This window comes from Malus domestica, chromosome 15 (assembly GCF_042453785.1).
Source record: "Malus domestica chromosome 15, GDT2T_hap1".
Classification (NCBI taxonomy): domain Eukaryota; kingdom Viridiplantae; phylum Streptophyta; class Magnoliopsida; order Rosales; family Rosaceae; genus Malus; species Malus domestica.
The window spans coordinates 16444352-16457192 of record NC_091675.1 but is presented as its reverse complement, the minus strand read 5'-3'; the positions used below and the strand labels follow the sequence as shown (position 1 = coordinate 16457192).

Below are 12841 nucleotides of genomic sequence, written 5' to 3'. Positions count from 1 at the left end.
TTTCCAAAACTTATCATATATTTCTATTTTTCAACCAAAAAGAAAATTACTTTTTATCTTATGAGGATGCTGATTGCTAAACCACACACTTGTAGAAAATAATATAGATAGTCTTTTATCTTGTATTAAAATAAGGTTTTTGAAATTGAAAACATCCAAATCATATAGGGAGGGTGATGTGTCAAACCCTGATCTTGACACCTCACATCCAAAAGGTTATCTTCTATTAAATCTCGAGTGTAACTAGGTGTATGATTATTTATGTTTAATACTATTACCACACGAAATTATAAATAAGCACAAAAAAAAAAACAAATTTAAGTATGCTTATGTTATATACAAAAGTAAAAATACAGCCAAGTACACGTAAATTTTTCTCCAAAATTTACTATTACCATGTCCAACAGGAAAATTTTCAAACCAAAGAAGAAAATGAAAGTCAAGTAAAATCCCATTAAAAACAAGAAGAATTTCAACCCCAAACAAAAGTTTTGTCCTTTTAACGTAATCCCTTCCCCACTAAAATATTAACCAAGAATCTCTCTCTCTAGAAATCAACAAGAATCTCTCTCTTTCTCTCTCTCTCTACCCCACTCAAATAGACCTTTCCTTCTCTCTCTCTCTCTCTCTCTCTCTTTCTCTCTCTCTCTCTCTCTCCTTCTCTCCTCTCACAAAATCTGTTACTTTGGCACTGTAAGTTTTCTGTGTATGTGTATATAAGTAATAAAATATTTGTTTTTCTAGTTAATTTCCAAATTTTCCAGTTGGGTTTTGCACCTCATGTCTGTTGAAAAGTTCCTATCTTTCATGGACCTCTCAAAGCTCTGCAAATTCCAGAGCTTTTGTTCTCAGAAAGCTAGAGTTTTGCTTCTCCTATCTGTTTTCACCAAACCCTTTTCTGGGTTGCCTTCTCCTTGCTTTGCTCTCACTGGTTGTGGGAATTTTTTAATCCAATAAAATCACCCCCTTTTTATTTTTGCTTCAAGTTACAACTCATTAATACGGTGATTATTTTATTCATTTAATTATTGTGATTGTTATTATTTTATTGCTCTCTAATTACTTCTTACTCCGGAGGAGTTCTTTGGGTGTGGAGATTTTTGAGATTTGGTGATGATGCCAGCCATTCTCCAGCTGGTGAATCTCTGTGTCATTGGCTTTGCTTTTGCTCTCCAAGGATCTGCAGGTACACTTTTAATCCTTGCAAATCTCTGTTGAAGTGTTAATGTTTCGCATAAACATTGTTAGGAATTTAGAACTGTTGGATTAAGTTGTTAATTTTGATATGTTTTCGAAGATTTAGTGATTTAGTGACATTGCAGTGATCTGAGTGTCTGAATTGTTTCGTGCCCGTAGTGTTTGTGATCAAATTCTGCAATCACATTTGTGTTTTAATGGATATATGAAGTATGTTAGGAAAGTGATTCAATGAATCTAATTTTGGCATGTTCTTCGACATGAACATGTTCTCGTCTTGTTGAATTGTCTTCTGCATGCTGCCCGAGTGTAATTTTATGACCAGAGCTCACAGCTAGAGGGTCACCTAGTGTATGCTGATGGCCAGAAATTGTAATGCTCTGTTTTTTAAATGACAATGTCCTGAGAAGTTTGGTGGTTTAGCAAATCCTAGTTCCGATTTCATCTTGATCTGGGAAATTCCTTACCATGTGTTTCATCTGATGAAATGCTGTTTTAAGTCTAAATCGTACTGTACCTGTAAAGTTTAATCTTTTCGATAATAAGAATGGATAATATAATAGGGCTTTGAAGATATCAGGCTTTCATAGCTTGCTTTAGTTTTCTTACGCGCACCGGCGTTTACCTTCTCAGGGTTAAATATATCACCATCACCAGAACCTCTCTCTATGAATCCTCCTGTTGAAACAGCTCCCCCTCCTTTTCCCGACAGAAAGCCATTCACAAGTAATGTACCAATCCCCGGTTTACAGCCAAATGGTAAGTCCCATAACTCTGCTGTTATAGATTAGAAGTTATGATCATCTGATTAAGCTTATAATTTTGATATCGCAGGGTCCAATTTGCACCCGTCACCCACAATGCCACCTCTTATGTCCACCCCACTGCCTCCAAATAATGCTCCTCCACCACTAAGCATTGAAGTTCATGTACCGTCCGCGCTACCAAATAATGCCCCTCCATCACCAACTGTTGGAGGTCAAGTACCACCTATGACACCAAATAATGCTCCACCACCACTAAGTATTGAAGTTCATACACCGTCTGCCCTACCCAATAATGCTCCCTCACCACCAAGTGTTGAAGGTCATGCACCATCTATGCCACCAACTAATTCTCCTCCACCACCAAGTGTTGAAGATCATGCACCGCCTATGCTACCAAATAATGCTCCTCCTCCTCCAAGTGTTGAAGGTCATGTACCGTCTATGCCACCAACTAATGCTCCTCCACCACCGAGTGTTGAAGGTCATGTACAGCCTATGCCACCAAATAATGCTCCTCCACCACTAAGCATTGAAGTTCAGGTGCCGTCTGCACCACCAAATGATGCTCCTCCACCACCAAGTGTTAAAGGTCATGTACCATCTACACCACCAAATAATGCTCCTCCACCACCAAGTGCTGAAGGCCATGTATGGCCTACGCCACCAAATAATGCTCCTCCACCATTAAGTATTGGAGTTCATGTGCCCTCTGCACCACCAAATAATGCTCCTCCACCACCAAGTGTTAAAGATCAGGTACCATCTACGCCACCAACTAATGCCCCACCACCACCAAGTGTTGAAGGTCATGTACCGTCTACGCCACCGACTGTTCCTCAAACAAAGCCAGCGATCAATAAGAGTCCTAGCTCAGTGCCATTTGCTCCAGGTATATAGACCAGCAGAGCTATTTCTGTGATGGATTTCTGTTAAATTGGTTCCAACCAGATATTTTTTGTATGATATTCTCCAGTCCCTGTTGAAACACCTTTGAGGAATTTGCCTCAAATTTCACCGGCCATCCATGCAAGCACACCAGAAACTTCGCCATTTGCTCATCAAAGACATGTGCCAAACAATAAGGTTCCCATACCACAGCCAATTGCTCCAGGTAGATGTTGCATTTTGCAATGACATTACTAGTTCTCAGGTGCTGGTTGTAAGCAGTAATTAGTTTATTTATGTTTTCAAAATACAGCACCTATTTCATCCCTGCCAAGGACATTGGGACCAAATCCACCTATAGTCCATCCGATCACACCGAATGTACCTCCACCTATATTACCTGGTGCACCTTCCACCCCACCCCCATTTTTCTCCTGAAACAATCACATTTAAATTTTACAATTTAGGAACTAGTGAGAATGACCGATTTGTTCTTCTCTGAAAATGCAGCACCAGTTGCATCACCAACTAGCAATTTGCGACAAAACCCGCCATCCATTCACCCAGTTACACCTGGAGAATCACCATCCACTTTTCCTGGTACTACTTTAAAAGAGCATGATATACAACTTTAGTTTTAATTTTCGCACTGTGATACCTATTTGAATCAGTTCCATGCCTCATTGAATCATGGTTTTTTTAGCAGTTAACGTTGAACCTTTAGTCTTCCGTATCCAAACTTAATTTCAATAGCATTATTCATGTTTTGACTGTTTGTGACAATGTGCCACCTGAGCACGTTTGATCATTGTTATCTGCTGAATAACTAAAAATTTGTTTATTCACTGGCCCCAATATGAGGTTACAGAAAATCAGTGTTATATTGGTCTTCAATTGTGACGCTGCTGAAGCAGTCAACAACAATTATATTCTAACCATTGTAATAATTGACTGACCCTAATATGAGTTTGCAGATCCTCCTGTATCATCTACTCCACCCAGCATCAACGGGAAAAGGGGTCGTTTTCCAGTTGTTGCACCACCATATGAAGCTCCCAAGCCATCACTACCTGTGGACCGCACCCCAGCTGAAGGTATAGAAAAACTGCATATTTCATATTTTTCTGTGCTTGAAAGTTTGTATTGTCAAAGTTTTGGTTCTACATATTGTTTTCTGCTATAGCTCCATCTGTCCACAAACCTGTGGTATCATCTCGTCCCCCGGTTGGACCAGCATATGAAGCTCCCAGGCCGTCACTGCCCAAGGTCCATACTCCAGCCGAAGGTATAAAGAACAAAAAGCTATGCTTCATATTATTTGCTACTTGAAAGTTTGTGTTGTCAAGTATATAAGTCTAGGTTCTGTTTTCTGTTTTAGCTCCTTCTGTCCACAAACCCGTGAGACATTATAAACTTGCTCCTGCACCGTCTATTTCATCCCCTGAACCGTCTTTTGATAAGGGGCAACAATCTCCTGCATCTTCACCTTCAACATTCCATAAGTATCATCATTTTAGGTTGAAAAAAAAGAGTCTTGGCTCAAGGGCCATCATATCTGGTTTCTCATCCGAGTTCAGAACATCAAGGTTTCATGTTTCACCTGAATTACATGCGCCTAAATCACACTAGAAAAAAATTATTATACTGTGGCTTATCATCTTCTTGGACATTATTAAATTATCATTTGAATACTTAATGCAGGTCCAGTGATGCCACCGGTATCATTTCGAACAGGCAGGCGAAGACACTATGCTCCTCCACCCCTAAATCCAGGTATCAAAGCTTTGAAATTTTGGTGTTTTATTCCATCCCTCACCTGAGAAATGGACCAAACTTTGGTTTTCAACACTAACACAATTTCTACATGTCAGCGTCTTCGGTTCCTCCATCCCATTTACCTGAAGCTCCGTCAGTGACCCATGTTTCGCCTGCTCCTTCTCCATCTTTAGAAGGCTCTACTCACGAAACCAAATGTAAGAAATGATCTTGCCTCTGGTTCTCTGTAATGATTTTATTTCTGAACTTACTGATTTATCTTATTGTCTACTGAATACGTTACCTAATAATTACATGGTTGGAATCACAAGTGCACCCTAAGATTTCTCCATCTGGGTCTTTGGCAAAGAGCCCAAAAGCGCCACCACCGCTGCCACTAGTATTCCCACCGCCACCTCCCAATCAAGGTATATAAGCTAGCAATTTTCTTTAACTGGTGTTCCTGCTCTCTTTATTGATCCTACGACATTCTTCTTCAGTTTTCATACTAAAATGTAATACAAAGGTTCTTCCTTTTTTCAGATTGTTCATCAACTATTTGCACCAATCCATATACAAATACCCCTCCTGGGTCACCTTGTGGCTGTGTCTTGCCTCTGCAAGTTGGACTGCGACTTAGTGTTGCACTGTATACGTTCTTCCCCTTGGTTTCAGAGCTAGCCCAGGAAATTGCTGTCGGGGTTTTTATGCAACAAAGTCAGGTCCGCATTATTGGAGCCAATGCAGCTACCCAGCAACCAGACAAGACAGTTGCCCTCATTGACTTGGTTCCCCTTGGGGAAAAGTTTGATAACACCACAGCTTTTTTGAATTCCCAGAGATTTTGGCATAAACAAGTTGTTATAAAAGCATCGTATTTTGGCGACTATGAAGTACTCTATGTGCGGTATCCAGGTATGTAATTAGACATATGCACATGCATACTCAAGCATTTGTATCAATAATGCTTATCCTTACAAACTACATAAGTATAGGTTTACCCCCATCTCCACCTTCTTCGGATGCTGATGCAATGAATGCGGGGCCATATCCTGGTAATGACAATAATGGAAGGACAATGAAGCCCTTCGGGATTTACGTGCACAAGAGGAAGAATAAAAATGGGCTTAGTGGTGGGGTAATTGCTATTATTGCTTTGTCTACCTTTGTAGCAGTTGCTTTATGCTCTGCTGCTGCTTGGGTTTTTCTGTTCAAATCTAGAGACCGTGCTTCTCAACCAGCAGCAACTCCGCGGGCTTTGCTACCTTCTTCTGAAAAACCATCTGGTAATACGAATCCCAAAAAGTTAATTGAATTAGGCCTTTTCTTTGTGTCAATTAATGGAATTAGGTCAGGTACTTCTGGGACAGTGCTCATAGTACATTGTCATTTCTAATATAGATAACGTGTATGTTTTGCAGGTACTGCTGGGTCGATGATGGAAAGTAGGCACAGTTCCTTGTCGTTATCATTCGCATCCAGCATTGCACCATATACAGGATCTGCTAATACTTTCAGTGCAAGTGACATTGAGAGAGCCACTAACAATTATGACGATTCAAGAGTACTTGGGGAAGGTGGCTTTGGGCGTGTTTATAGTGGTGTTCTTGAAGACAGGACCAAGATTGCCGTCAAAGTTCTAAAAAGAGATGATCAGCAGGGTGGTCGGGAGTTTTTGGCTGAAGTAGAAATGCTTAGTCGTCTCCATCATCGAAACTTGGTCAAGTTGATTGGCATATGCACAGAAGAGCATAGCCGCTCCTTGGTTTATGAGCTCATTCCTAATGGCAGTGTGGAATCTCATTTGCATGGTACCCCCCGCTCTATTCATAATTGTTCTGTTCTTAATCTTAATGAATTTTTTAATGTCGAAGGATTCTTTTTGACAAAGGGCTTCTGTCCATTTTTCTTGCTGTCAGGAATTGACAAGGACAGTGCTCCACTTAATTGGGTACAACGCATGAAAATAGCACTTGGTGCTGCTAGGGGGTTGGCATATCTACACGAGGATTCCAGCCCCCGTGTAATACACAGGGATTTCAAAGCCAGCAATATTTTGCTGGAAGATGATTTTACACCAAAAGTGTCCGACTTTGGTTTGGCGCGAACTGCCATGGATGAGGAAAACAGACATATATCAACACGGGTCATGGGAACTTTCGGGTATGAAATTTCCTCCTTGCTGTATTTAGTGTCCAGATTATGTCTCATTGGTGACAGTCTCTGACATCTTTAAATTCCTAAATGATAATATTCAGGTATGTGGCTCCGGAATATGCAATGACTGGGCATCTTCTTGTCAAGAGTGATGTATACAGCTATGGCGTTGTCCTTCTTGAACTCTTAACTGGAAGAAAACCGGTAGACATGTCACAGCCACCTGGTGAAGAAAACCTAGTTGCATGGGCCCGGCCGCTTCTCACATGTAAGGAAGGGTTGGAAGCTATCATAGACCCACATCTAGGATCCGAGGTCCCATTTGAAAGTATTGCCAAAGTGGCAGCTATTGCTTCGATGTGTGTACAGCCTGAGGTATCACACCGCCCTTTTATGGGCGAGGTTGTCCAGGCATTAAAACTGGTATGCAATGAATTTGATGAGGCGAAAGAATTAGGTTCAAGGAGTTCTAGCCGAGACGATGTGTCCATTGATGTGGCTGATGACACAAATACTACCTCGGGACGGTTGGCAGATACTTTCCAAAACCGATATTCCATGCTGACCTATGATTCCGACCTTGAGACAGAGCGGGAAGCATCATTGTCGAGGATGCTCGGTACCTCAATGGGCACAGGGAGGTTAGATACCGAATCATTTAGGAGGCACTCCAGTTCAGGTCCTTTGGGAACAGGAAGGAGTAAGCAGTTATGGGAGAAACTGAGATCATCCGGGGGCAGTGTGAGCGAACATGGGTTTATGTTCAAATTATTTCAAGGCTCCCCCCATTGAACGCCTACTTACAAGTTTACAATGTTCGGTTTCTTGCTTGATTCCTAAATCTCAGATCACCACGCAAGAAGCGCCCATTTGCAGAACGCCATCACCACAAGAAGTCTGCTGAGCATGGGAACTCGGACATGAGCAAAGTTGTGCAGATGTGTAGAACTGGAATGGATGGAAGTACGAATTCGGATCAACCTTAATAACGTCGAAACGGTAACTGGAGCTTAAGTATATATAAGTAGGTTTAGTGTGATTAACCTACTGAATTGTCAGAGTTGAAGCATCAAAAGTTTTGGACCAAAGGCTGCTAGAAATCAATTTTTTTTTTTAATTTGTAAATATTCTGTGATATTTGTGTATCATTCACATAAAAGGACGCTCTTTGTTACCAACAATGTAGAGAACATTTTGTGCCATGAAATTAATCCATCTGTTCCCTTCTCTTCCAGAGCAATAAAATCTTATTGTGAGTTTAAAATGCAATTTGATTTCACATTACTGTCAAATTAGTTGATGAGATGATCAAAAGTATCCCCAAAAATAGTATAGTAACAAAGTTATTCGTATTAGTTTTGGACAATATGTACAATTAGAATCGGTTACAAACTTTTAATAAGAAACAGAACGTTCCGGACACTCCTAACGCTAGAGGGCATTAAACTGTGGTGTTGATGCACAAAATCAGGCTTATTGTTTATTCGTCCGTCTAGATCTATTTTTCACCCCTTTGCGTCTCTCCTTCCCTGACTATGTGCATCCGACTTATTGTCTGTTTGTCCGTCTAAATCTACTTTTGATTGTAAGCAGCTATATGTGTGCATATTACTCTATTTTTTTTGTGCTTCAAATATATTAGTCCTTTTGTTTTTTTTCAGAAAAAATAATGGAGAGAGCTTGAAAACTTTGAGTTTTAACGATAAAGACAAAATAAAGAGTAAAGTGAATAGTACCAGGATTGACTTTTTAGTGTAAAAATGTGGTTTTTCGTTAAAGAGATGCATTAGTCATGAAATAAACTTTTAGGAGAAGGAGATGGACTAGTCTCATAATGAGATAGTAATAATGTGGTTTAAATTCGTCTTTGACGAGTGAAGATGATACTAAGTGAATTGAAGCAAACATTTAAAAATGTTAAATAAATCCAATAAAAACAAGGTTAAATAAAAAATTGATGAATATAATACGAACTCCAAACGCTGCGTTTGGAGATCAACGGTTGTGATTAAGCCAAAACCCGCCAAAATCGGTAACGATTGCTGCCGAACACCTAGAGGATTCCCGCCTCGGTCAATTAGACTGAGAGAGCATTCCCGTACTCTCTCACCCGCCCCCAGTCTCTGCACTCTCTGTTTCGACCTGAACAGATCAAAGACCGAAGCTTTCGAGAACTTCCAATTCGCCGGCTCCGATGGTAAGCCAAAAGCACTCCAAAAGCACTTTTCTCTGCCTCTCTGCTTCTCTGTTTTAGCTTCTAACGTTTTCGATTTTGTTCTTCCGTTTTCCTTCTCAAGGCTCCGAAGGCAATTACCAGTCCCGTGCCGATCACGTGGTACCCGACCCTCGCCGTCATGATGGTCTCCCTCGGCCTCCTCTTCACCGCTTCCTTCTTCATGTGAGTCCGATCCACCATTGCCAGATCCTTTTTTTCTTAATTTTTTTTTTTAAATTTTCCGTTTAGATCTTGTTGTCAATTTAGAAAATTTGGGCTTGCAAATCTCGGTTCCCTGCAAAATTATATGGAAATTGATGAAAAGAAAATTAGAAATGCGGATTTTAGATTCTTGGTGTGGTTTATTTTGTTTGTTTGCAATTTTCTGAGCAGCCAAACAGAAAATTGTGTTTTTGTTGGGCATGCTAAGAATGCATTTGTCACAATTGATTAGTTAACCTTTGAATCGGAGTCTAAACCAAGAAGTTATGAAAACTGAAAGACCCAAATCAGTAAAAACTACTACTTTAGATCACCAGAATCGAGTATCAAAAGTGGGATTTCAAATCGATGATCTGCGTATAAGCATATTGGCTAAAAAGATCAGAGAATCAGGTTAAAAATGGGCATGAGAGGAATCCAAAAGCCTGAAAGATTGCTTAGCAACCATTTGCATGTTTGAGTTGGTATATGTCAGGAAACCCAACGACTCAATCGGATTGATATGTTACATACAGGATTTCCAATCCTGGGGGACGGAAAAAACTACTTGAACGAAGATTTATTTGTTTGGATTCGTAAAGGCGTCACGCAAGACACTTAGCTTTGGTTTTTATAATTCTTAGTGCAGTTTGGAAACCGTTTCGCATAATTCTTTGATGAATCTGCAGCCGGGAATGATACTCCGGCACTTTTAAACCCTCATGTTTCATCTTCGCTATCATCCTTTGTTGTTTCCGTCTTCTGAATATTGTAGTTGATAACAGTAGTATAAATTTGTTGCAGCCATGCGGCGACCATTTCCAGGAAAAACCGCAGTCTTGCGAAGGAAATTACGACAGGAACATTGGCTTCGTTCTTTTTGGTGCGTTTGTAGTCAGAATCCTCTCTTCATCTACCGGTACAATACTATGTTGCTCATTGTTGTGCTTTTTCTAACGTTCCAACTGTTCTCTTTGGTTTTCAGGGTTTCGGAACCTTGTACGTACTGCTTGCATCGGGCGTTTATGTCTGAGGTTTTAAATTATGAAATTTTGTTAACAAAAATCAGTGATTTACATTAAGGATATGATATTGTTGACATTGTTTGTTAAATGTACTCTTATGGTTCTTAAATGGGACAAGTTTGGTTAAACTGGTTTATAGCATGATTAAACTCCTCACGCTTTGTTGGTTATTCTACATCGGCGAGTGGGAAGAAAAAAGAAGAGTTTAGATAAAATTATCTCACTCTAACTAATACCGAGACTCTTTCTGATAAAACTCCTCACGGAAACGTGGTATGGACAAACTAGCGGTTACACCCCTCCAATTTGTAATACACGTTTCAATCTGAAAGTTGCATGAAAACAAAATAAAGCACAGGATTCAGAAATCCACTTCCCCACAATCCTCTCGTTATTTTCAAGGTTGCCATGCTGAATCCATTGCTTCCAATTCCTCTTCTCTTCATCTTCTTGTTCCTCGTCAAATGGATATACAGCACAACAAAAACAACCCACAAAACCCTACCTCCTTCACCACCGAAGTTCCCCGTACTCGGCAACCTCCACCAACTTGGCTCGCGCCCTCACCGATCCCTACAACAACTCGCTCACTGCTACGGCGAGCTCCTGCTGCTTCACCTCAGCATCAGACCGGTGCTCGTAGTTTCTTCCTCCGACGCAGCTCGCGAGATCATGAAAACAAATGACGCCACCTTCTCCAACGCACCAAAGCTAGCATTTGTTGACAGACTTCTTTATAAAGGTAAAGACGTTTCTGTGGCTCCTTACAGCGAGTACTGGAGGCGAATGAGAAGTATATGTGCGCTCCAGCTCTTGAGTCACGAAAGGGTTCAGTCTTTGTGAGGGAGGAAGAGCTGGGGTTGCTGGTTGAGCATGTAAAGCAGTCTAGTTTGCTGTCATTGCCGGTGAATTTGAGCAAGATGTTCACTTCACTTACGAGTGATGTGGTCTGTAGGGTGGCTTTCGGGAGAAAATATAGTGGCGGGAAGTGAACGTGGGAGAAGCTTTAAGGAGTTGCTTGGGGAGTTTACTGAATTGTTGGGCGTTTTTAATGTTGGGGATTTTATTCCATGGCTTGGTTGGATTAATCACATCAATGGATTGGATGCAAAAGTGGAGAAAGTTGCTAAAGAGTTTGATGAATTTCTGGATGTTGTAGTTGAAGAACATGGCGAAATTTCAAAGACGAAAGAGAAGAGCTCAGCATGTGTGGATGAAGGTGAAGATAGAAGGGACATTGTGGATATCCTGCTGGAAGTTCAAGAGCATAGCAACGTTGGTGGTTCTTCCGTTGATAGAGATAGCTAGCATCAAAGGTACCATCTTGGTAAGTGTTTTCTTCTCTACTGGCATGGTATCTGAACTCAGCTGAACACATTATCCTGGTCAACTGGTCTAACCTACATTTATGACGGCTCCAGAGCTTAATTGTTTAAGAATTTTTTGTGATTCGTGGTATGCTATTGGTGATTTATGAAAACTCACAGCTTTTATGTCATTGTTACGAGCCTTGCATCTCTCCATAAGTTTGGTACTGCAATTTTAATATAGAAAAAATATGCATAAATGAATCAATTATGAACTTCTAATCAATAATAGAAGTAGGAGTCTCTAAACAAACAATAAGCCGTTATACCGCAGTTTAGTGTTCCTCTCAACTTACTTTTTAATTGATGTTTGTAACCAGTTTTATTTGTGCATTAAAAGCGGACGAAAGATTTCAATAATTTGTTATATTAGACAATTTAGAGTGTCTGCTGCACTGCACCATTGATCAAGGCTTATCTTTCTTGGTTTGTTGTAGGACATGTTTGCAGGTGGAACTGATACAACATACACAGTTCCAGAGTGGGCAATGACCCGATTCCTAAGGCACCCTAGAGTGCTGAAAAAATTGCAAAACGAGATTGCAGGAATTGCCAATGGCAAACAAGACATAGCAGAAAGTGACCTAGAGAAAATGCACTACCTAAAAGCCATGATCAAAGAGACGCTTCGCTTACATCCTCCGATCCCATTACTGGCTCCCCAAATCAGTGGAAGATGTTAAAGTGAAGGACTGACATTGCAGCAAGAGCCATGGTCTTCATCAATGCATGGACAATCGCAAGGGACCCTGCGCTGTGGGAATATCCTGAGGAGTTTAAGCCGGAAAGGTTTGTGAATTCTGCTGCGGATTTCAAAGGGCACGACTTCGAGTTATTGCCGTTTGGAGCCGGGGAGGAGGGGCTGCCCTGGAATCTTGTTTGCCATGGCAACTATTGAGCTTGCGTTGGCAAATCTTGTGCACAAGTTTGATTGGGAGTTGCCTTGTGGAGCAAGAATTGAGGACTTAGACATGAGAGAGTGTAATGGTATTGCCATCCATAGAGAAATTCCTCTTCTCGCTGTGCCCAAGTTGAGGTCTTTCTAGGATGTCTTTGTTTTTACCTTCCTTTTGGAAGGTTAATTAGAGCATCTTCAAAGGAGATGTCAAAGATAAATGTCAAAAGATAAATGTCAAATGTTAATTTGATGGTTGATGTGGCAATGTCAGATTTTCTCTTTTTTCCAACCGATATATTTTTTTTGTTATAAATGATATTTGTATGACTCATTTTAAAAAGAAACCAATTAAAATAAATTTTCAAGATCTATAA

The 12841-nt window shown here is 40.5% G+C and overlaps 2 protein-coding genes and 1 pseudogene across 8 annotated transcripts; all 3 read left to right on the top strand.

Moving 5' to 3' along the window:
• The first annotated feature begins 529 nt into the window (after positions 1 to 529).
• Positions 530 to 7988, top strand: LOC103400864 (receptor-like serine/threonine-protein kinase ALE2). 7 transcript variants are annotated; one of them, XM_029093721.2, is made up of 16 exons: positions 530 to 1186; positions 1831 to 1956; positions 2032 to 2853; positions 2938 to 3075; positions 3163 to 3252; positions 3360 to 3449; positions 3824 to 3943; positions 4033 to 4134; positions 4551 to 4622; positions 4721 to 4822; positions 4937 to 5032; positions 5148 to 5519; positions 5600 to 5890; positions 6026 to 6415; positions 6524 to 6767; positions 6863 to 7988. In XM_029093721.2, exons 1-16 carry the CDS (start codon positions 1114 to 1116, stop codon positions 7551 to 7553), a joined length of 3819 nt encoding a protein of 1272 aa, XP_028949554.2. In that variant the 5' UTR covers positions 530 to 1113; the 3' UTR covers positions 7554 to 7988. The 7 variants fall into 7 exon arrangements, with proteins under 7 accessions (XP_028949554.2, XP_070670994.1, XP_028949552.2 ...); XM_070814893.1 differs by lacking the exon at positions 3163 to 3252; XM_029093719.2 differs by having other exon boundaries at positions 6026 to 6767.
• On the top strand, positions 7719 to 10330 carry LOC103400812 (uncharacterized). The gene is made up of 5 exons (XM_070812730.1): positions 7719 to 7760; positions 8775 to 8958; positions 9059 to 9159; positions 9982 to 10060; positions 10163 to 10330. The coding sequence occupies exons 1-5, from the start codon at positions 7719 to 7721 to the stop codon at positions 10216 to 10218; spliced, it is 462 nt and encodes a 153-aa protein (XP_070668831.1). The 3' UTR covers positions 10219 to 10330.
• Positions 10331 to 10472: 142 nt separating this feature from the next.
• Positions 10473 to 12841, top strand: LOC139187563 (cytochrome P450 736A117-like; annotated as a pseudogene).

What these genes read in the sequence shown, in the direction of transcription:
- LOC103400864 (XM_029093719.2), top strand. Translation starts at nt 1,114, where the DNA reads ATGATGCCAGCCATTCTCCAGCTGGTGAATCTCTGTGTCATTGGCTTT. An exon ending in ACCACAGCCAATTGCTCCAG is followed by an intron (nt 3,076 to 3,162) that starts GTAGATGTTGCA and finishes TTCAAAATACAG; the next exon opens with CACCTATTTCATCCCTGCCA. An exon ending in GGACCGCACCCCAGCTGAAG is followed by an intron (nt 3,944 to 4,032) that starts GTATAGAAAAAC and finishes TTTCTGCTATAG; the next exon opens with CTCCATCTGTCCACAAACCT.
- LOC103400812 (XM_070812730.1), top strand. Translation starts at nt 7,719, where the DNA reads ATGGAAGTACGAATTCGGATCAACCTTAATAACGTCGAAACG. An exon ending in ACCTTAATAACGTCGAAACG is followed by an intron (nt 7,761 to 8,774) that starts GTAACTGGAGCT and finishes GTTGTGATTAAG; the next exon opens with CCAAAACCCGCCAAAATCGG. An exon ending in CATTGGCTTCGTTCTTTTTG is followed by an intron (nt 10,061 to 10,162) that starts GTGCGTTTGTAG and finishes TTTGGTTTTCAG; the next exon opens with GGTTTCGGAACCTTGTACGT.